The sequence below is a fragment of the Opisthocomus hoazin genome, unplaced genomic scaffold (genome assembly GCF_030867145.1).
Source record: "Opisthocomus hoazin isolate bOpiHoa1 unplaced genomic scaffold, bOpiHoa1.hap1 HAP1_SCAFFOLD_138, whole genome shotgun sequence".
Classification (NCBI taxonomy): Eukaryota; Metazoa; Chordata; class Aves; order Opisthocomiformes; family Opisthocomidae; genus Opisthocomus; species Opisthocomus hoazin.
The window spans coordinates 12,161-34,746 of NW_027449035.1; the positions used below are offsets into that span (position 1 = coordinate 12,161).

At 62.1% G+C, this 22,586-nt stretch overlaps 1 protein-coding gene across 1 annotated transcript; it reads left to right on the top strand.

Annotated features, from left to right (window-relative positions):
• Window positions 1-1,670: 1,670 nt before the first annotated feature.
• On the top strand, window positions 1,671-20,047 carry LOC142360270 (uncharacterized; the record flags this gene model as incomplete). The annotated part of the gene is made up of 8 exons (XM_075412468.1): window positions 1,671-1,780; window positions 2,452-2,641; window positions 5,017-5,126; window positions 10,329-10,438; window positions 11,110-11,299; window positions 13,792-13,901; window positions 19,179-19,288; window positions 19,960-20,047. Coding segments are annotated over 7 exons (922 nt in total), but the record flags the coding sequence as incomplete, so codon positions are not given.
• Window positions 20,048-22,586: the final 2,539 nt, after the last annotated feature.

Here is a 22,586-nt window from a genome sequence, read left to right on the forward strand (position 1 = left end):
CTCTGACCCGCTCCCCGCCCACCCAGGTTGACCGTCCCAGGTTTTGTTCTGCGTCTCCATCCTGCCGCTGTCCTCATCTATCCTTTTGTGCCCTTCTCTTTCTGTCTCTTTTCGTGTGTCCCCGCTGCTTTTTTTCCCATCTCTGTCCAGCTCCCTGTCCCTTTCCTTTTTCCTCTTGCTGTCCTTTTGCCCTGCTTCCTCTTGCTGTTTTTTCTGCCTTTCTCTCTCTGCGCCATTCCCTCTCCCATCCTTTCTTTCTCGATCCCCCTGTGCAGCTCGCTGTCCCTTGTTTCCTTTCTCTCTTCCTCGGTATTTTTTTTCTTTCTCCATACCTCTCTCCCGCTGCCCGTCACGGTCGCATTTCTCCCCCCAACGCTGTCCTGCTCTGTCCCTTTTCTCCCTCTCTGTCGTTTTGTCCTGCTCCCTGTGTTTGTTTTTTAATTCCTCCCTCAGGGTCCCTCAGCCCGGTGCTGTTTTTTCCCTTCTCCGCCTCTGTCTCCTGCTGCCCAGCTGAGGCTTTTCCCCCTCCGTCTCTGTCCTGCTCCCCCGTCTCTTACTTGTGCCTGTCTTTCACTTTGTCCTGCCTCCTTGTCCCCTTTTTCTCTCTCAGTATCACCTTGTCCCGCTCCCTGTCCCTGTCTTTCTCTGACAATGTGTCCCGCTCCTTGTCCTTCTCTTTCCCTTTGCTGTTATTCCCCGTCCTTGTTCTGGCCTTTCTTCCTTCTCTTTCTGTCCTACTGCCCCAGTGCCTCTTTTTCCACCGCTGTCCTGCTCCCTGGCCCTTGTTTCCTCTCGCCGTCCCTCTGTCCTGCTTCCTGTCCCCAGTTTTTCTGTCTCTCTTTCTCGATCCTGCTGCCTGTCCGGTCGTTTCTTGCTGTACCTGCCTGTGCAGCCGGCTCTCCCTTTTTGCCTTTCTCTCCTTCTCTTCCTGCTTCCCAGCCCGTTCTTGTCTTCCTCTCTGTCTGTCCTCTATCCCCTTGCTGGTTTGTGTTGGGGTTCCAACCCTGACCACCCACCCCCTTCTTCGTCTGACCCTTTCTTTGTTTCTTAGTACGTTTCTTCCTGTTGCCTGTCCTTTTTCTCTCTCTGTCAGTGTGTCCTGCACTGCGTGGGACGGTGGTGGGAGGCTGAAAAAGGGTGGGAAGCTGGGGGGGCGGAGTGGAGGCTGGAAAGAGGTAGGAGGTTGCAGAGGGGTGGGAAGCTGAATTAAGTAGACGCCAGCAAAAAGGGAGTTAGGAGGCTATCGAGGGGTGGGAGGCGAGGAGGGGGGAGTAGAGGCCAGGAAAAAAAAGGAGGCCGGAAAGGGGTGGGAGGCTGCAGAGGGGTGGGAGGCCGGGGGCGAGAGTAGAGGCCAGAAAAAAAGGGAGGCCGGAAAGGGGTGGGAGGCTGCAGAGGGGTGGGAGGCTGGGGGCGAGAGTAGAGGCCAGAAAAAAAAGGAGGCCGGGGGGTGCGAGTAGAGGCCAGAAAGGCCCTTTTTTGTGGCTTCTTCCCTGTCTTTATCTCTCTTTCCTGCCTTGTTTACTCCTCTGATTCAAGTTCTCTCTCGATCCGTGTGTTCTGCTTCCCACTCATCATATTCTCTCTTTTTCTCTGTCCTGTTCCTGAGGCTTCTTGTCTAGGAAGCCACGTCTCGTATGAGCTCTAAGACAGCCACATGCATTTTCTCTCAGGTGCAGGAGAGCCAAACGATTGGAGTTGCGGAAGAAGAGGGGAAGAGAGAAGGGGAGAGAAACATCGGAAGTGTCAAAGTCTCCCGGCAGCACCGAGAGTGAGAGCTGCGGTGAGTCGTGGGCCCTCGGGGCCCTGTCACCCCTCTTGTGCATCCTGGGCCCTCCCCGGCTCCCTCTCTTTCCCCCACTGCTACGATTATTTTTTTTTTCTGCTCTTGTGTACCTTCTTTCTCCATCTGTCTCTGACTTGTCCCCATCTTTTAGGTCCTCCCTCTTTCTGCCCTGCAGCCCGTGGCATTTTTTTCCTTCTTCCCCTCTTGCTGTTCAGCTCCCGGTTACTAGTTTTGCTTTCCTCCTACTCTGTAGCCTGTCAGTACTTTTGCTGTCTTTGGTGCTCTCTGTCTGGCTCCTCGTCCCTTGATTCGAGGCCTTCCTTCTCGGCTCCGTAGCACGTCACAGATCTACTGCTTTCTCCATGTCTATTCTATTCTATTTCCTCATCTCTCTTTGTCCAGGTCCCTGCCGCTATTCTTTTTTCCTCTGTCATGCTGCAGGGTTTTTTTTTGCATCTCCTTCCTGCTCCCCGTTCTTCACTTTCGGTCTGTGTCCTGCTCCCTCTTCTTCTTTCTGCTGCCGCTCTTGCTCTCTTGCTGCTGCTTCTTTCTCCGTCTCTGTGGGACTGCCTGTCCCCGTCCTTCTCTCGCCGTCCCTTTCCCTGCTTGGTGCTTTCTCGTTCCACCGCCGCTGTCCAGCCACCTGTCACTTTTCTCCTCTCTTGTAGTGGCCTGCACCCTGCTCCTCATTTTTGGCAGCCTCTGCCGAGCAGCGCGTCGCTCCGGGAGGCGACGGACGGACTGTTCGCCGCTGGATCAACGGGCGCAGCTGCGGGAAGGAGTGCCGAGGTGTCGGAGGGGCAGAGGGAGCGTCGGGGGCCCCGACCCCGGAGCAGAGCGGCTCCCGGGACTGGCTGGGTGCGTGACTGAGTAAAGACCTGCGGTCCCTTTTGCCCTGGCGGCTGCGTTTGTGCTTGGTTTGCACGGGACGAGGGGCTGCGCCAGAGGCCAGGGGAGGAGGGGACGGGCTGTGGGGCTGGGGCGACGGCCCCCTGTTCCTGCCGGGGTCCAGCCGTGGGCCGGGGCCGGGGGAGCCCCAGGTGCGGGCAGCGGGGCTGATGGCGACGGCCGCTCCCTGTGCCGGTGGAGGGCCCGGTGCTGCCGTGGCGCGGGTGGCCGTGGAGGGGCCGGTACGATCGCTGCTGCCACCCGGTGAGCAAAGTTCGGTACTGCGGCTCGGGCGGCGCCAATGCGCGGTGGCGCCGTGTCCAAGGGCTCGCTGCTGCCACCCGGTGAGCAAAGTTCGGTACTGCGGCTCGGGCGGCGCCAATGCGCGGTGGCGCCGTGTCCAAGAGCTCGCTGCTGCCACCCGGTGAGCAAAGTTCGGTACTGCCGCTCGAGTGGCGCAGGTGCTTTGCGCGCTGGGAGGAGCCGTGCCCTGTGTGTCCGGCGCTGCAATAAGGAACGCCTGCCTGCTTGCTGAAGTGCCCAAAGGGCTTCAGAGAGTCTTTGTGTTTGCCCAATGACGGCATCGTGGGCTCCAGCCGTGGGCCGGGGCCGGAAGAGCCCCAGGTGCGGGCAGCGGGGCTGATGGCGACGGCCCCTCCCTCTGCCGGTAGAGGGCCCGGTGCTGCCGTGCCGGGCCCGATGCGAGCCGAAGGAGGAGCGGAGCCATAGCCGGGTTGCGGCTGCAGCGAGGGAGAAGGTGAGCGCGGGGTATGGGGGGGGGGGTTGGATGGAGCGGCGGGTCCCGGGGAAAAGCCCCCGGGAGGGCGGGGTCCGTGTCGGGGGCAAGGAGCGATGGGGGTGCGGCGCCGTGTCGGAGCCGCGAGTCGGGGTCTGCTCGGAGCCGGAGCCGGCGCTGGGCGCCGCCCCCGCCCCCGCTGGCGCCGCCCCCGCCCCCGCTGGCGCCGCCCCCGCCCCCGCTGGCGCCGCCCCCGCCCCCGCAGTCACCGCCCCCGCCCCCGCCCCCGCAGGCGCCGCCCCCGCTTCTGCAGGCGCCGCCCACGCCCCTGCAGGCGCCGCCCCCGCCCCTGCAGGCGCCGCCCCCGCCCCTGCAGGCGCCGCCCCCGCCCCCGCTGGCGCCGCCCCCGCCCCCGCTGGCGCCACCGCCCCCGCCCCCGCTGGCGCCACCGCCCCCGCCCCTGCTGGCGCCGCCCCTGCTGGCGCCGCCCCCGCCCCAGCTGGCGCCGCCCCCGCCCCCGCTGGCGCCGCCCCCGCCCCCGCTGGCGCCGGCTCCGCCCCCGCTGGCGCCGGCTCCGCCCCCGCTGGCGCCGCCCCCGGCCCCGCTGGCGCCGCCCCCGGCCCCGCTGGCGCCGCCCCCGGCCCCGCTGGCGCCGCCCTCGCCCCCGCCGCCCCCTGGCCGCAACGCGGTACTGCAGCCCGGCGTTCGGCTCAGAGTGTGGCCCCTCCGGCGCGCCGTCGGCGCGTGGCGCATGCGCGGTGCGGCGGAGCAGCATGGCGGCGGCCTGGTGTCCGGTGCCGGGGCGGCGGGGGAGCAGAGAGGCCAGCGGTGAGGCGCGGGCTCCCCTCTGGCGGGTGCGGGGGTGCGTGGTGGCTGCTCGAGGGTGGTGGGACGGGAAGCTTGGAGCCGGCCGCTGCGGCAGGCTGCAGGAGGCGAGCCGGGTGCGGGCAGCCCCGGGGCCAGAGGCGGGAGGTGACGGAAGGGAATGGGAGAAGGAGGCGGGCACCCCCCCGCCCCCCCAAGTCGGCAGTGCTCCCCCGGCCCCGCTCGCCCCGCGCAGCCGCCCCCAGCTGCAGCACGTCCCCTGAAGCCTGTGTCCCGGAGCGCCCGGCCTCCCCCAAGGCCCGTGGTGCGGGCTGCCTCGGCCTCCCTGAACGCGGTCGCCGCTGCTTGTTTATGTGTGGCAGGGGCTGCGCTGAGTTCGCGTTTGTCCGTTCGTGCCCTGGGGATGCCGTTGGCTGCGCCCGCTCCGGGCTTTTGTGGGCTGCGTGTGCCGGGCCTCGCTGTGCTGGCGGCGTGGGGGCGAAAAGGGAGAGGCGGAGCGCTGAGTGGCTGCGGACAGGAGGTGGCGCGGCTGAAGCTGGAGAGTCCCGAGAAGGCTGAAGAAGAAGAAGAAATGGAAGGCCACCTGGCTGGCAGCTGCCTGGCGCTGCGGGTGAGGAAGGCTCCGTCTTGGTAGCCCGCAGCAGGCCAGGCCGCCAGCGTGCCCCGCAGGGTCTGTATGTGTCACCAGCAGCAGCATGGTCCGGTTGTGGAGCGCGCGAGCGCGGCTGCGTGCGTAGGGAGCCTTGTCTCGTAAGAGCTGCGAGACATGGACGTTTTCTCTTAGGTGGGGGACAGCCAAGCGACCGGAGTTACGGAAGAGGAATGGAGGAGAGCAGGACAGAGAAGCGTCTGAAGCGGCAGAGTCTCCCGGGAGCGCGGAGAGCGAGAGCCGCGGTGAGTGGCGGGCCCTCGGGGCCCTGTCGCCCCTCTTCTGCGTCCCGAGCTGTCCCCTGGATCCTTCTCTCTCCCACGCTGCTGTGATTTTTTTTTTTTTTTCTTTTTCCTTTTGTTTTCCTTTCCCTGTACCTCCCGTCTTCTGTCTGTGTTTGTGTTCTGCTCCCTCTCCCTCTTTTTCTCCCTTCAGAATTTCTCTAGCCGGCTCCCTGTCTCTATTTGTCTGTCCTGCTGGCTGTCCGGTCGTTTCTTGCTGTACCTCCCTGTCCAGCCGGCTCTCTTTTTGCTCTCCCTTTTTGCCTTTCTCTCCTTCTCTGTCCTGCTTCATGGCCCTTTCTTCTCTTTCTCTCCCTCTCTGTTCTCTAGCCCCTTGCTGGTTTGTTTTGGGGTTTCCCTGCACACACGCCCCCCGCCCCTTTCTTGGTCTCTTTGTCTAGATCTGACCCTTTCTTTGTTTCTCGGTCCCTTTTTTCCTGTTCACTGTCCTTCTTCTCTCTCTGTCTGTGTCCCCTGCGCTCCGTTGCTATCTTTATCTCTCCTTTCTTCTTCATCTCCTCCCCCTGCCCCCGTCTCTCTCTCCCTCTTTCGCGCTCACCGGCCCTACATTTTCGTGCTCCGTCTCTGCAAGGCTCCTCGTCCCTGTATTTCTTGATTTCTCTACCTCTCTGGCGTTTCCTTTCGACCCTTCTTTCTCTCTGAGCTTCTCGGTCTTCTCCCTTGTCTTATTTTCCTCTTCCTAGTGCTCTGCCCTGCTCCCCATCGCTTATTTTCTCTCTCCGTTTCTCTGCCCTGCTCCCCGTCCCTGTCTGTCTTTCTCCGTCCCCCTCTGCTGCTCCACAGCAGAGTTTTTCCTTTCTCCAGCGCTCTGACCTGCTCCCCACCCCCCTCCCCCCTTTTTCTCTCTGTCATTCTTCCTGCTTCCCTGGACCTCTCTCTCTGCAATCTCGAGTCCTACTCCCTGTTTGTATCCCACTGTCCTGGTCCCCATCCCTCTCTTTGCCTCTCTATCCCTTTGTCCCTGTTTTTTCTTTCTCCGTCTCTCTGCCCTGCTGCCTAGTTCTGTCCGGTTCCCTTTCTGTTTGCTGGGTTGTTTTTTTTTTTCTCTCTTCATTCTTCTGCTTTGCTCTGTGTTCCCTCCCTCTCACTCCTGCAGCGTCCTGCTGTGTGTTACCTGTCCTTCTCCCTCTTGATATTTTTGCTCTTGCTCTGTCCCTCTGTCCTGCTGCCTGGAAGTAATTTTTTCTTCTCTGCATTTCTGTTCTTCTGACCATGGCTGTTTTTTCATTCTCTACCTCTCTCTCTCCTGCTCGCCAGCCTCGCCTTTCTCTCCCTGACGTTCTTTCCTCTTCCCAGTCCCTCTGCTTTTGTGTATCCTTGCACTCCACTCCCTCTGTCACGCTGTCTTGCTCCCCATCCCTCCCTTTCCTTTCTACCCTTCCGATGTCTGTGTCCCCCAAGCCCGCTTTGTACGTGTCCCTGTCAACACCCTTCTGTCACTCTTCTTCCCTTGCTGCTCTTGCTCTTTTTCTCTCTCTTCCTCTGTGCTGCGGCCCATCGCTGTTTTTAACTCCTCCATCCCTTTGTCCCGCTCCCTGTCCTTGTCAGTTTTGCCCTGTGCTCCAGGCTTTCCTTGTTTTCTGCATCTCTGTCCTTTTCCCTGTACCCTTTTTCTCTCTGCTCCTCAGTCCTTCTGCCTCGTCTTGTTTTTCTCTTTCTGCCGTCCCTCTCTTTTTGTCTGTGACCCTCTGTGCTCTTCTCCTTCTCCCTCTCAGTTTGCGGTTGTCCTATGTGTCCCCCTCTCTGTCTCTCTCTTCTGCTGTCCTGCTCCCCAGCCCCGTTATTTATTGCTTCACCCCTCGGTCTTGCTCTCAGTCCCTGTTTTCTCTCGTGCTCCGCCTCGCTGCCGTTCTCTCTGTTGCTCTCGTTTGCTGTCTGTCCCAGCGTCCTGCTCCCTGTCGCGCTCTCTGTTTCACAGTCTGGCGTCGTGTCCCTCACCTGTTTTCTCTCTCACTCTGTCCTTCCTCCTGGCTTTTCCTTGTCCCTCTGGCCTCTTACTCGTCGCTACTTTTTTCTTCCTTTCTCTACCTCTCTGCCTCTGCCCTGTCGCTTTCTTCCTCTCTCTCTCTGCAATGTTTCTTTCTCCATCTGTGCCCCCCTCCCTGTCCCTTTTCTCTTGTTCTCTCTGTCCTCCATCCTCCCCGTAACTCTTTGTCTGTGTATCTCCATACTGCTGCCTGTCCCTTTGTTTCTCGCTATATGCCCCTGTCCAGCTTGCTGTCCCGTTGTTCTCCTCTGTGCTGAACCGTGGCCTTTTCTATCATCCTGCAGCCCATCACCGATTTTACTTTCTCCACCTCTTTGGCCTGATCTGTGTGTCTCCTGCCCCCGTCCATCTGGCTTGTTCGCTCTACTTGTGTCTCCCTCCAGTGTTCTTTATTCCTCCGATTCAGTTTCTCTCTTGATCCATCAGTTCTGCTGCCCGCTCGTCGTTCTCTGTCTCTCTCTCTTTCCCTCTGTGCTGTTCCTGCGCGTAGCGCGCGAGCAAGCGAGGCTACGTGCCTGGGGATCCTTGTCTCGTAAGAGCTGCGAGACATGGACGTTTTCTCTTAGGTGGGGGACAGCCAAGCGACCGGAGTTACGGAAGAGGAATGGAGGAGAGCAGGAGAGAGAAGCATCTGAAGCGGCAGAGTCTCCCGGGAGCGCGGAGAGCGAGAGCCGCGGTGAGTGGCGGGCCCTCGGGGCCCTGTCGCCCCTCTTCTGCGTCCCGGGCCCTCCCCTGGATCCTTCTCTCTCCCACGCTGCTGTGATTTTTTTTTTTTTTTTTTTCTTTTTCCTTTTGTTTTCCTTTCCCTGTACCTCCCGTCTTCTGTCTGTGTTTGTGTTCTGCTCCCTCTCCCTCTTTTTCTCCCTTCAGAATTTCTCTAGCCGGCTCCCTGTCTCTATTTCTCTGTCCTGCTGGCTGTCCGGTCATTTCTTGCTGTACCTCCCTGTCCAGCCGGCTCTCTTTTTGCTCTCCCTTTTTGCCTTTCTCTCCTTCTCTGTCCTGCTTCGTGGCCCTTTCTTCTCTTTCTCTCCCTCTCTGTTCTCTAGCCCCTTGCTGGTTTGTTTTGGGGTTTCCCTGCACACACGCCCCCCGCCCCTTTCTTGGTCTCTTTGTCTAGATCTGACCCTTTCTTTGTTTCTCGGTCCCTTTTTTCCTGTTCACTGTCCTTTTTCTCTCTCTGTCTGTGTCCCCTGCGCTCCGTTGCCATCTTTATCTCTCCTTTCTTCTTCATCTCCTCCCCCTGCCCCCGTCTCTCTCTCCCTCTTTCGCGCTCACCGGCCCTACATTTTCGTGCTCCGTCTCTGCAAGGCTCCTCGTCCCTGTATTTCTTGATTTCTCTACCTCTCTGGCGTTTCCTTTCGACCCTTCTTTCTCTCTGAGCTCCTCGGTCTTGTCACTTGTCTTATTTTCCTCTTCCTAGTGCTCTGCCCTGCTCCCCGTCGCTTATTTTCTCTCTCCGTTTCTCTGCCCTGCTCCCCGTCCCTGTCTGTCTTTCTCCGTCCCCCTCTGCTGCTCCACAGCAGAGTTTTTCCTTTCTCCGGCTCTCTGACCCGCTCCCCGCCCACCCAGGTTGACCGTCCCAGGTTTTGTTCTGCGTCTCCATCCTGCCGCTGTCCTCATCTACCCTTTTGTGCCCTTCTCTTTCTGTCTCTTTTCGTGTGTCCCCGCTGCTTTTTTTCCCATCTCTGTCCAGCTCCCTGTCCCTTTCCTTTTTCCTCTTGCTGTCCTTTTGCCCTGCTTCCTCTTGCTGTTTTTTCTGCCTTTCTCTCTCTGCGCCATTCCCTCTCCCATCCTTTCTTTCTCGATCCCCCTGTGCAGCTCGCTGTCCCTTGTTTCCTTTCTCTCTTCCTCGGTATTTTTTTTCTTTCTCCATACCTCTCTCCCGCTGCCCGTCACGGTCGCATTTCTCCCCCCAACGCTGTCCTGCTCTGTCCCTTTTCTCTCTCTCTGTCGTTTTGTCCTGCTCCCTGTGTTTGTTTTTTAATTCCTCCCTCAGGGTCCCTCAGCCCGGTGCTGTTTTTTCCCTTCTCCGCCTCTGTCTCCTGCTGCCCAGCTGAGGCTTTTCCCCCTCCGTCTCTGTCCTGCTCCCCCGTCTCTTACTTGTGCCTGTCTTTCACTTTGTCCTGCCTCCTTGTCCCCTTTTTCTCTCTCAGTATCACCTTGTCCCGCTCCCTGTCCCTGTCTTTCTCTGACAATGTGTCCCGCTCCTTGTCCTTCTCTTTCCCTTTGCTGTTATTCCCCGTCCTTGTTCTGGCCTTTCTTCCTTCTCTTTCTGTCCTACTGCCCCAGTGCCTCTTTTTCCACCGCTGTCCTGCTCCCTGGCCCTTGTTTCCTCTCGCCGTCCCTCTGTCCTGCTTCCTGTCCCCAGTTTTTCTGTCTCTCTTTCTCGATCCTGCTGCCTGTCCGGTCGTTTCTTGCTGTACCTGCCTGTGCAGCCGGCTCTCCCTTTTTGCCTTTCTCTCCTTCTCTTCCTGCTTCCCAGCCCGTTCTTGTCTTCCTCTCTGTCTGTCCTCTATCCCCTTGCTGGTTTGTGTTGGGGTTCCAACCCTGACCACCCACCCCCTTCTTCGTCTGACCCTTTCTTTGTTTCTTAGTACGTTTCTTCCTGTTGCCTGTCCTTTTTCTCTCTCTGTCAGTGTGTCCTGCACTGCGTGGGACGGTGGTGGGAGGCTGAAAAAGGGTGGGAAGCTGGGGGGGCGGAGTGGAGGCTGGAAAGAGGTAGGAGGTTGCAGAGGGGTGGGAAGCTGAATTAAGTAGAGGCCAGCAAAAAGGGAGTTAGGAGGCTATCGAGGGGTGGGAGGCGGGGGGGGGGGGGGGGCGAGGAGGGGGGAGTAGAGGCCAGGAAAAAAAAGGAGGCCGGAAAGGGGTGGGAGGCTGCAGAGGGGTGGGAGGCTGGGGGCGAGAGTAGAGGCCAGAAAAAAAAGGAGGCCGGGGGGTGCGAGTAGAGGCCAGAAAGGCCCTTTTTTGTGGCTTCTTCCCTGTCTTTATCTCTCTTTCCTGCCTTGTTTACTCCTCTGATTCAAGTTCTCTCTCGATCCGTGTGTTCTGCTTCCCACTCATCATATTCTCTCTTTTTCTCTGTCCTGTTCCTGAGGCTTCTTGTCTAGGAAGCCACGTCTCGTATGAGCTCTAAGACAGCCACATGCATTTTCTCTCAGGTGCAGGAGAGCCAAACGATTGGAGTTGCGGAAGAAGAGGGGAAGAGAGAAGGGGAGAGAAACATCGGAAGTGTCAAAGTCTCCCGGCAGCACCGAGAGTGAGAGCTGCGGTGAGTCGTGGGCCCTCGGGGCCCTGTCACCCCTCTTGTGCATCCTGGGCCCTCCCCGGCTCCCTCTCTTTCCCCCACTGCTACGATTATTTTTTTTTTCTGCTCTTGTGTACCTTCTTTCTCCATCTGTCTCTGACTTGTCCCCATCTTTTAGGTCCTCCCTCTTTCTGCCCTGCAGCCCGTGGCATTTTTTTCCTTCTTCCCCTCTTGCTGTTCAGCTCCCGGTTACTAGTTTTGCTTTCCTCCTACTCTGTAGCCTGTCAGTACTTTTGCTGTCTTTGGTGCTCTCTGTCTGGCTCCTCGTCCCTTGATTCGAGGCCTTCCTTCTCGGCTCCGTAGCACGTCACAGATCTACTGCTTTCTCCATGTCTATTCTATTCTATTTCCTCATCTCTCTTTGTCCAGGTCCCTGCCGCTATTCTTTTTTCCTCTGTCATGCTGCAGGGTTTTTTTTTGCATCTCCTTCCTGCTCCCCGTTCTTCACTTTCGGTCTGTGTCCTGCTCCCTCTTCTTCTTTCTGCTGCCGCTCTTGCTCTCTTGCTGCTGCTTCTTTCTCCGTCTCTGTGGGACTGCCTGTCCCCGTCCTTCTCTCGCCGTCCCTTTCCCTGCTTGGTGCTTTCTCGTTCCACCGCCGCTGTCCAGCCACCTGTCACTTTTCTCCTCTCTTGTAGTGGCCTGCACCCTGCTCCTCATTTTTGGCAGCCTCTGCCGAGCAGCGCGTCGCTCCGGGAGGCGACGGACGGACTGTTCGCCGCTGGATCAACGGGCGCAGCTGCGGGAAGGAGTGCCGAGGTGTCGGAGGGGCAGAGGGAGCGTCGGGGGCCCCGACCCCGGAGCAGAGCGGCTCCCGGGACTGGCTGGGTGCGTGACTGAGTAAAGACCTGCGGTCCCTTTTGCCCTGGCGGCTGCGTTTGTGCTTGGTTTGCACGGGACGAGGGGCTGCGCCAGAGGCCAGGGGAGGAGGGGACGGGCTGTGGGGCTGGGGCGACGGCCCCCTGTTCCTGCCGGGGTCCAGCCGTGGGCCGGGGCCGGGGGAGCCCCAGGTGCGGGCAGCGGGGCTGATGGCGACGGCCGCTCCCTGTGCCGGTGGAGAGCCCGGTGCTGCCGTGGCGCGGGTGGCCGTGGAGGGGCCGGTACGATCGCTGCTGCCACCCGGTGAGCAAAGTTCGGTACTGCGGCTCGGGCGGCGCCTATGCCCGGTGGCGCCGTGTCCAAGGGCTCGCTGCTGCCACCCGGTGAGCAAAGTTCGGTACTGCGGCTCGGGCGGCGCCAATGCGCGGTGGCGCCGTGTCCAAGAGCTCGCTGCTGCCACCCGGTGAGCAAAGTTCGGTACTGCCGCTCGAGTGGCGCAGGTGCTTTGCGCGCTGGGAGGAGCCGTGCCCTGTGTGTCCGGCGCTGCAATAAGGAACGCCTGCCTGCTTGCTGAAGTGCCCAAAGGGCTTCAGAGAGTCTTTGTGTTTGCCCAATGACGGCATCGTGGGCTCCAGCCGTGGGCCGGGGCCGGAAGAGCCCCAGGTGCGGGCAGCGGGGCTGATGGCGACGGCCCCTCCCTCTGCCGGTAGAGGGCCCGGTGCTGCGGTGCCGGGCCCGATGCGAGCCGAAGGAGGAGCGGAGCCATAGCCGGGTTGCGGCTGCAGCGAGGGAGAAGGTGAGCGCGGGGTATGGGGGGGGGGGTTGGATGGAGCGGCGGGTCCCGGGGAAAAGCCCCCGGGAGGGCGGGGTCCGTGTCGGGGGCAAGGAGCGATGGGGGTGCGGCGCCGTGTCGGAGCCGCGAGTCGGGGTCTGCTCGGAGCCGGAGCCGGCGCTGGGGGCTGCCCCCGCCCCTGCTGGCGCCGCCCCCGCCCCTGCTGGCGCCGCCCCCGCCCCCGCTGGCGCCGCCCCCGCCCCCGCTGGCGCCGCCCCCGGCCCCGCTGGCGCCGCCCCCGCCCCCGCTGGCGCCGCCCCCGCCCCCGCAGGCGCCGCCCACGCCCCTGCAAGCGCCGCCCCCGCCCCTGCAGGCGCCGCCCCCGCCCCCGCTGGCACCGCCCCCGCTGGCGCCGCCCCCGCCCCCGCTGGCGCCGCCCCCGCCCCCGCTGGCGCCGCCCCCGCCCCCGCTGGCGCCGGCACCGCCCCCGCTGGCGCCGGCACCGCCCCCGCTGGCGCCGGCTCCGCCCCCGCTGGCGCCGGCACCGCCCCCGCTGGCGCCGCCCCCGCCCCCGCTGGCGCCGCCCCCGGCCCCGCTGGCGCCGCCCCCGGCCCCGCTGGCGCCGCCCCCGGCCCCGCTGGCGCCGCCCCCGGCCCCGCTGGCGCCGCCCCCGGCCCCGCTGGCGCCGCCCCCGCCCCCGCTGGCGCCGCCCCCGCCCCCGCTGGCGCCGGCACCGCCCCCGCTGGCGCCGCCCCCGCCCCCGCTGGCTCCGCCCTCGCCCCCGCCGCCCCCTGGCCGCAACGCGGTACTGCAGCCCGGCGTTCGGCTCAGAGTGTGGCCCCTCCGGCGCGCCGTCGGCGCGTGGCGCATGCGCGATTCGGCGGAGCTGCATGGCGGCGGCCTGGTGTCCGGTGCCGGGGCGGCGGGGGAGCAGAGAGGCCAGCGGTGAGGCGCGGGCTCCCCTCTGGCGGGTGCGGGGGTGCGTGGTGGCTGCTCGAGGGTGGTGGGACGGGAAGCTTGGACCTGGCCGCTGCGGCAGGCTGCAGGAGGCGAGCCGGGTGCGGGCAGCCCCGGGGCCAGAGGCGGGAGGTGACGGAAGGCAATGGGAGAAGGAGGCGGGCACCCCCCCCCCCCCCCCCCAAGTCGGCAGTGCTCCCCCGGCCCCGCTCGCCCCGCGCAGCCGCCCCCAGCTGCAGCACGTCCCCTGAAGCCTGTGTCCCGGAGCGCCCGGCCTCCCCCAAGGCCCGTGGTGCGGGCTGCCTCGGCCTCCCTGAACGCGGTCGCCGCTGCTTGTTTATGTGTGGCAGGGGCTGCGCTGAGTTCGCGTTTGTCCGTTCGTGCCCTGGGGATGCCGTTGGCTGCGCCCGCTCCGGGCTTTTGTGGGCTGCGTGTGCCGGGCCTCGCTGTGCTGGCGGCGTGGGGGCGAAAAGGGAGAGGCGGAGCGCTGAGTGGCTGCGGACAGGAGGTGGCGCGGCTGAAGCTGGAGAGTCCCGAGAAGGCTGAAGAAGAAGAAGAAATGGAAGGCCACCTGGCTGGCAGCTGCCTGGCGCTGCGGGTGAGGAAGGCTCCGTCTTGGTAGCCCGCAGCAGGCCAGGCCGCCAGCGTGCCCCGCAGGGTCTGTATGTGTCACCAGCAGCAGCATGGTCCGGTTGTGGAGCGCGCGAGCGCGGCTGCGTGCGTAGGGAGCCTTGTCTCGTAAGAGCTGCGAGACATGGACGTTTTCTCTTAGGTGGGGGACAGCCAAGCGACCGGAGTTACGGAAGAGGAATGGAGGAGAGCAGGACAGAGAAGCGTCTGAAGCGGCAGAGTCTCCCGGGAGCGCGGAGAGCGAGAGCCGCGGTGAGTGGCGGGCCCTCGGGGCCCTGTCGCCCCTCTTCTGCGTCCCGAGCTGTCCCCTGGATCCTTCTCTCTCCCACGCTGCTGTGATTTTTTTTTTTTTTTTCTTTTTCCTTTTGTTTTCCTTTCCCTGTACCTCCCGTCTTCTGTCTGTGTTTGTGTTCTGCTCCCTCTCCCTCTTTTTCTCCCTTCAGAATTTCTCTAGCCGGCTCCCTGTCTCTATTTGTCTGTCCTGCTGGCTGTCCGGTCGTTTCTTGCTGTACCTCCCTGTCCAGCCGGCTCTCTTTTTGCTCTCCCTTTTTGCCTTTCTCTCCTTCTCTGTCCTGCTTCATGGCCCTTTCTTCTCTTTCTCTCCCTCTCTGTTCTCTAGCCCCTTGCTGGTTTGTTTTGGGGTTTCCCTGCACACACGCCCCCCGCCCCTTTCTTGGTCTCTTTGTCTAGATCTGACCCTTTCTTTGTTTCTCGGTCCCTTTTTTCCTGTTCACTGTCCTTCTTCTCTCTCTGTCTGTGTCCCCTGCGCTCCGTTGCTATCTTTATCTCTCCTTTCTTCTTCATCTCCTCCCCCTGCCCCCGTCTCTCTCTCCCTCTTTCGCGCTCACCGGCCCTACATTTTCGTGCTCCGTCTCTGCAAGGCTCCTCGTCCCTGTATTTCTTGATTTCTCTACCTCTCTGGCGTTTCCTTTCGACCCTTCTTTCTCTCTGAGCTTCTCGGTCTTCTCCCTTGTCTTATTTTCCTCTTCCTAGTGCTCTGCCCTGCTCCCCATCGCTTATTTTCTCTCTCCGTTTCTCTGCCCTGCTCCCCGTCCCTGTCTGTCTTTCTCCGTCCCCCTCTGCTGCTCCACAGCAGTGTTTTTCCTTTCTCCAGCGCTCTGACCTGCTCCCCACCCCCCTCCCCCCTTTTTCTCTCTGTCATTCTTCCTGCTTCCCTGGACCTCTCTCTCTGCAATCTCGAGTCCTACTCCCTGTTTGTATCCCACTGTCCTGGTCCCCATCCCTCTCTTTGCCTCTCTATCCCTTTGTCCCTGTTTTTTCTTTCTCCGTCTCTCTGCCCTGCTGCCTAGTTCTGTCCGGTTCCCTTTCTGTTTGCTGGGTTGTTTTTTTTTTTCTCTCTTCATTCTTCTGCTTTGCTCTGTGTTCCCTCCCTCTCACTCCTGCAGCGTCCTGCTGTGTGTTACCTGTCCTTCTCCCTCTTGATATTTTTGCTCTTGCTCTGTCCCTCTGTCCTGCTGCCTGGAAGTAATTTTTTCTTCTCTGCATTTCTGTTCTTCTGACCATGGCTGTTTTTTCATTCTCCACCTCTCTCTCTCCTGCTCGCCAGCCTCGCCTTTCTCTCCCTGACGTTCTTTCCTCTTCCCAGTCCCTCTGCTTTTGTGTATCCTTGCACTCCACTCCCTCTGTCACGCTGTCTTGCTCCCCATCCCTCCCTTTCCTTTCTACCCTTCCGATGTCTGTGTCCCCCAAGCCCGCTTTGTACGTGTCCCTGTCAACACCCTTCTGTCACTCTTCTTCCCTTGCTGCTCTTGCTCTTTTTCTCTCTCTTCCTCTGTGCTGCGGCCCATCGCTGTTTTTAACTCCTCCATCCCTTTGTCCCGCTCCCTGTCCTTGTCAGTTTTGCCCTGTGCTCCAGGCTTTCCTTGTTTTCTGCATCTCTGTCCTTTTCCCTGTACCCTTTTTCTCTCTGCTCCTCAGTCCTTCTGCCTCGTCTTGTTTTTCTCTTTCTGCCGTCCCTCTCTTTTTGTCTGTGACCCTCTGTGCTCTTCTCCTTCTCCCTCTCAGTTTGCGGTTGTCCTATGTGTCCCCCTCTCTGTCTCTCTCTTCTGCTGTCCTGCTCCCCAGCCCCGTTATTTATTGCTTCACCCCTCGGTCTTGCTCTCAGTCCCTGTTTTCTCTCGTGCTCCGCCTCGCTGCCGTTCTCTCTGTTGCTCTCGTTTGCTGTCTGTCCCAGCGTCCTGCTCCCTGTCGCGCTCTCTGTTTCACAGTCTGGCGTCGTGTCCCTCACCTGTTTTCTCTCTCACTCTGTCCTTCCTCCTGGCTTTTCCTTGTCCCTCTGGCCTCTTACTCGTCGCTACTTTTTTCTTCCTTTCTCTACCTCTCTGCCTCTGCCCTGTCGCTTTCTTCCTCTCTCTCTCTGCAATGTTTCTTTCTCCATCTGTGCCCCCCTCCCTGTCCCTTTTCTCTTGTTCTCTCTGTCCTCCATCCTCCCCGTAACTCTTTGTCTGTGTATCTCCATACTGCTGCCTGTCCCTTTGTTTCTCGCTATATGCCCCTGTCCAGCTTGCTGTCCCGTTGTTCTCCTCTGTGCTGAACCGTGGCCTTTTCTATCATCCTGCAGCCCGTCACCGATTTTACTTTCTCCACCTCTTTGGCCTGATCTGTGTGTCTCCTGCCCCTGTCCATCTGGCTTGTTCGCTCTACTTGTGTCTCCCTCCAGTGTTCTTTATTCCTCCGATTCAGTTTCTCTCTTGATCCATCAGTTCTGCTGCCCGCTCGTCGTTCTCTGTCTCTCTCTCTTTCCCTCTGTGCTGTTCCTGCGCGTAGCGCGCGAGCAAGCGAGGCTACGTGCCTGGGGATCCTTGTCTCGTAAGAGCTGCGAGACATGGACGTTTTCTCTTAGGTGGGGGACAGCCAAGCGACTGGAGTTACGGAAGAGGAATGGAGGAGAGCAGGAGAGAGAAGCATCTGAAGCGGCAGAGTCTCCCGGGAGCGCGGAGAGCGAGAGCCGCGGTGAGTGGCGGGCCCTCGGGGCCCTGTCGCCCCTCTTCTGCGTCCCGGGCCCTCCCCTGGATCCTTCTCTCTCCCACGCTGCTGTGATTTTTTTTTTTTTTTTTTCTTTTTCCTTTTGTTTTCCTTTCCCTGTACCTCCCGTCTTCTGTCTGTGTTTGTGTTCTGCTCCCTCTCCCTCTTTTTCTCCCTTCAGAATTTCTCTAGCCGGCTCCCTGTCTCTATTTCTCTGTCCTGCTGGCTGTCCGGTCATTTCTTGCTGTACCTCCCTGTCCAGCCGGCTCTCTTTTTGCTCTCCCTTTTTGCCTTTCTCTCCTTCTCTGTCCTGCTTCGTGGCCCTTTCTTCTCTTTCTCTCCCTCTCTGTTCTCTAGCCCCTTGCTGGTTTGTTTTGGGGTTTCCCTGCACACACGCCCCCCGCCCCTTTCTTGGTCTCTTTGTCTAGATCTGACCCTTTCTTTGTTTCTCGGTCCCTTTTTTCCTGTTCACTGTCCTTTTTCTCTCTCTGTCTGTGTCCCCTGCGCTCCGTTGCCATCTTTTTCTCTCCTTTCTTCTTCATCTCCTCCCCCTGCCCCCGTCTCTCTCTCCCTCTTTCGCGCTCACCGGCCCTACATTTTCGTGCTCCGTCTCTGCAAGGCTCCTCGTCCCTGTATTTCTTGATTTCTCTACCTCTCTGGCGTTTCCTTTCGACCCTTCTTTCTCTCTGAGCTCCTCGGTCTTGTCCCTTGTCTTATTTTCCTCTTCCTAGTGCTCTGCCCTGCTCCCCATCGCTTATTTTCTCTCTCCGTTTCTCTGCCCTGCTCCCCGTCCCTGTCTGTCTTTCTCCGTCCCCCTCGGCTGCTCCACAGCAGAGTTTTTCCTTTCTCCGGCTCTCTGACCCGCTCCCCGCCCACCCAGGTTGACCGTCCCAGGTTTTGTTCTGCGTCTCCATCCTGCCGCTGTCCTCATCTATCCTTTTGTGCCCTTCTCTTTCTGTCTCTTTTCGTGTGTCCCCGCTGCTTTTTTTCCCATCTCTGTCCAGCTCCCTGTCCCTTTCCTTTTTCCTCTTGCTGTCCTTTTGCCCTGCTTCCTCTTGCTGTTTTTTCTGCCTTTCTCTCTCTGCGCCATTCCCTCTCCCATCCTTTCTTTCTCGATCCCCCTGTGCAGCTCGCTGTCCCTTGTTTCCTTTCTCTCTTCCTCGGTATTTCTTTTCTTTCTCCATACCTCTCTCCCGCTGCCCGTCACGGTCGCATTTCTCCCCCCAACGCTGTCCTGCTCTGTCCCTTTTCTCTCTCTCTGTCGTTTTGTCCTGCTCCCTGTGTTTGTTTTTTAATTCCTCCCTCAGGGTCCCTCAGCCCGGTGCTGTTTTTTCCCTTCTCCGCCTCTGTCTCCTGCTGCCCAGCTGAGGCTTTTCCCCCTCCGTCTCTGTCCTGCTCCCCCGTCTCTTACTTGTGCCTGTCTTTCACTTTGTCCTGCCTCCTTGTCCCCTTTTTCTCTCTCAGTATCACCTTGTCCCGCTCCCTGTCCCTGTCTTTCTCTGACAATGTGTCCCGCTCCTTGTCCTTCTCTTTCCCTTTGCTGTTATTCCCCGTCCTTGTTCTGGCCTTTCTTCCTTCTCTTTCTGTCCTACTGCCCCAGTGCCTCTTTTTCCACCGCTGTCCTGCTCCCTGGCCCTTGTTTCCTCTCGCCGTCCCTCTGTCCTGCTTCCTGTCCCCAGTTTTTCTGTCTCTCTTTCTCGATCCTGCTGCCTGTCCGGTCGTTTCTTGCTGTACCTGCCTGTGCAGCCGGCTCTCCCTTTTTGCCTTTCTCTCCTTCTCTTCCTGCTTCCCAGCCCGTTCTTGTCTTCCTCTCTGTCTGTCCTCTATCCCCTTGCTGGTTTGTGTTGGGGTTCCAACCCTGACCACCCACCCCCTTCTTCGTCTGACCCTTTCTTTGTTTCTTAGTACGTTTCTTCCTGTTGCCTGTCCTTTTTCTCTCTCTGTCAGTGTGTCCTGCACTGCGTGGGACGGTGGTGGGAGGCTGAAAAAGGGTGGGAAGCTGGGGGGGCGGAGTGGAGGCTGGAAAGAGGTAGGAGGTTGCAGAGGGGTGGGAAGCTGAATTAAGTAGACGCCAGCAAAAAGGGAGTTAGGAGGCTATCGAGGGGTGGGAGGAGGGGGGGGGGGGGGGGGGGCGAGGAGGGGGGAGTAGAGGCCAGGAAAAAAAAGGAGGCCGGAAAGGGGTGGGAGGCTGCAGAGGGGTGGGAGGCCGGGGGCGAGAGTAGAGGCCAGAAAAAAAGGGAGGCCGGAAAGGGGTGGGAGGCTGCAGAGGGGTGGGAGGCTGGGGGCGAGAGTAGAGGCCAGAAAAAAAAGGAGGCCGGGGGGTGCGAGTAGAGGCCAGAAAGGCCCTTTTTTGTGGCTTCTTCCCTGTCTTTATCTCTCTTTCCTGCCTTGTTTACTCCTCTGATTCAAGTTCTCTCTCGATCCGTGTGTTCTGCTTCCCACTCATCATATTCTCTCTTTTTCTCTGTCCTGTTCCTGAGGCTTCTTGTCTAGGAAGCCACGTCTCGTATGAGCTCTAAGACAGCCACATGCATTTTCTCTCAGGTGCAGGAGAGCCAAACGATTGGAGTTGCGGAAGAAGAGGGGAAGAGAGAAGGGGAGAGAAACATCGGAAGTGTCAAAGTCTCCCGGCAGCACCGAGAGTGAGAGCTGCGGTGAGTCGTGGGCCCTCGGGGCCCTGTCACCCCTCTTGTGCATCCTGGGCCCTCCCCGGCTCCCTCTCTTTCCCCCACTGCTACGATTATTTTTTTTTTCTGCTCTTGTGTACCTTCTTTCTCCATCTGTCTCTGACTTGTCCCCATCTTTTAGGTCCTCCCTCTTTCTGCCCTGCAGCCCGTGGCATTTTTTTCCTTCTTCCCCTCTTGCTGTTCAGCTCCCGGTTACTAGTTTTGCTTTCCTCCTACTCTGTAGCCTGTCAGTACTTTTGCTGTCTTTGGTGCTCTCTGTCTGGCTCCTCGTCCCTTGATTCGAGGCCTTCCTTCTCGGCTCCGTAGCACGTCACAGATCTACTGCTTTCTCCATGTCTATTCTATTCTATTTCCTCATCTCTCTTTGTCCAGGTCCCTGCCGCTATTCTTTTTTCCTCTGTCATGCTGCAGGGTTTTTTTTTGCATCTCCTTCCTGCTCCCCGTTCTTCACTTTCGGTCTGTGTCCTGCTCCCTCTTCTTCTTTCTGCTGCCGCTCTTGCTCTCTTGCTGCTGCTTCTTTCTCCGTCTCTGTGGGACTGCCTGTCCCCGTCCTTCTCTCGCCGTCCCTTTCCCTGCTTGGTGCTTTCTCGTTCCACCGCCGCTGTCCAGCCACCTGTCACTTTTCTCCTCTCTTGTAGTGGCCTGCACCCTGCTCCTCATTTTTGGCAGCCTCTGCCGAGCAGCGCGTCGCTCCGGGAGGCGACGGACGGACTGTTCGCCGCTGGATCAACGGGCGCAGCTGCGGGAAGGAGTGCCGAGGTGTCGGAGGGGCAGAGGGAGCGTCGGGGGCCCCGACCCCGGAGCAGAGCGGCTCCCGGGACTGGCTGGGTGCGTGACTGAGTAAAGACCTGCGGTCCCTTTTGCCCTGGCGGCTGCGTTTGTGCTTGGTTTGCACGGGACGAGGGGCTGCGCCAGAGGCCAGGGGAGGAGGGGACGGGCTGTGGGGCTGGGGCGACGGCCCCCTGTTCCTGCCGGGGTCCAGCCGTGGGCCGGGGCCGGGGGAGCCCCAGGTGCGGGCAGCGGGGCTGATGGCGACGGCCGCTCCCTGTGCCGGTGGAGGGCCCGGTGCTGCCGTGGCGCGGGTGGCCGTGGAGGGGCCGGTACGATCGCTGCTGCCACCCGGTGAGCAAAGTTCGGTACTGCGGCTCGGGCGGCGCCAATGCGCGGTGGCGCCGTGTCCAAGGGCTCGCTGCTGCCACCCGGTGAGCAAAGTTCGGTACTGCGGCTCGGGCGGCGCCAATGCGCGGTGGCGCCGTGTCCAAGAGCTCGCTGCTGCCACCCGGTGAGCAAAGTTCGGTACTGCCGCTCGAGTGGCGCAGGTGCTTTGCGCGCTGGGAGGAGCCGTGCCCTGTGTGTCCGGCGCTGCAATAAGGAACGCCTGCCTGCTTGCTGAAGTGCCCAAAGGGCTTCAGAGAGTCTTTGTGTTTGCCCAATGACGGCATCGTGGGCTCCAGCCGTGGGCCGGGGCCGGAAGAGCCCCAGGTGCGGGCAGCGGGGCTGATGGCGACGGCCCCTCCCTCTGCCGGTAGAGGGCCCGGTGCTGCAGTGCCGGGCCCGATGCGAGCCGAAGGAGGAGCGGAGCCATAGCCGGGTTGCGGCTGCAGCGAGGGAGAAGGTGAGCGCGGGGTATGGGGGGGGGGGTTGGATGGAGCGGCGGGTCCCGGGGAAAAGCCCCCGGGAGGGCGGGGTCCGTGTCGGGGGCAAGGAGCGATGGGGGTGCGGCGCCGTGTCGGAGCCGCGAGTCGGGGTCTGCTCGGAGCCGGAGCCGGCGCTGGGCGCCGCCCCCGCAGGCGCCGCCCCCGCCCCCGCAGGCGACGCCCACGCTGGCGCCGCCCCCGCCCCCGCTGGCGCCGCCCCCGCCCCCGCTGGCGCCGCCCCCGCCCCCGCTGGCGCCGCCCCCTCCCCCGCTGGCGCCGCCCCCGGCCCCGCTGGCGCCGCCCCCGCCCCTGCAGGCGCCGCCCCCGCCCCCGCAGGCGCCGCCCCCGCCCCCGCAGGCGCCGCCCCCGCCCCCGCTGGCGCCGCCCCCGCCCCCGCTGGCGCCGGCTCCGCCCCCGCTGGCGCCGGCTCCGCCCCCGCTGGCGCCGCCCCCGCCCCTGCAGGCGCCGCCCACGCCCCCGCTGGCACCGCCCCCGCTGGCGCCGCCCCCGCCCTCGCTGGCGCCGCCCCCGGCCCCGCTGGCGCCGCCCCCGCCCCCGCTGGCGCCGCCCCCGGCCCCGCTGGCACCGCCCCCGGCCCCGCTGTCGCCGCCCCCGGCCCCGCTGGCGCCGCCCCCGCCCCCGCTGGCGCCGGCACCGCCCCCGCTGGTGCCGGCACCGCCCCCGCTGGCGCCGGCACCGCCCCCGCTGGCGCCGGCACCGCCCCCGCTGGCGCCTGCACCGCCCCCGCTGGCGCCGCCCCCGGCCCCGCTGGCGCCGCCCCCGGCCCCGCTGGCGCCGCCCCCGCCCCCGCTGGCGCCGCCCCCGGCCCCGCCCCCGCCCCCGCTGGCGCCGCCCCAGGCCCCGCTGGCGCCGCCCTCGCCCCCGCCGCCCCCTGGCCGCAACGCGGTACTGCAGCCCGGCGTTCGGCTCAGAGTGTGGCCCCTCCGGCGCGCCGTCGGCGCGTGGCGCATGCGCGGTGCGGCGGAGCAGCATGGCGGCGGCCTGGTGTCCGGTGCCGGGGCGGCGGGGGAGCAGAGAGGCCAGCGGTGAGGCGCGGGCTCCCCTCTGGCGGGTGCGGGGGTGCGTGGTGGCTGCTCGAGGGTGGTGGGACGGGAAGCTTGGAGCCGGCCGCTGCGGCAGGCTGCAGGAGGCGAGCCGGGTGCGGGCAGCCCCGGGGCCAGAGGCGGGAGGTGACGGAAGGGAATGGGAGAAGGAGGCGGGCACCCCCCCCCCCCCCCCCAAGTCGGCAGTGCTCCCCCGGCCCCGCTCGCCCCGCGCAGCCGCCCCCAGCTGCAGCACGTCCCCTGAAGCCTGTGTCCCGGAGCGCCCGGCCTCCCCCAAGGCCCGTGGTGCGGGCTGCCTCGGCCTCCCTGAACGCGGTCGCCGCTGCTTGTTTATGTGTGGCAGGGGCTGCGCTGAGTTCGCGTTTGTCCGTTCGTGCCCTGGGGATGCCGTTGGCTGCGCCCGCTCCGGGCTTTTGTGGGCTGCGTGTGCCGGGCCTCGCTGTGCTGGCGGCGTGGGGGCGAAAAGGGAGAGGCGGAGCGCTGAGTGGCTGCGGACAGGAGGTGGCGCGGCTGAAGCTGGAGAGTCCCGAGAAGGCTGAAGAAGAAGAAGAAATGGAAGGCCAC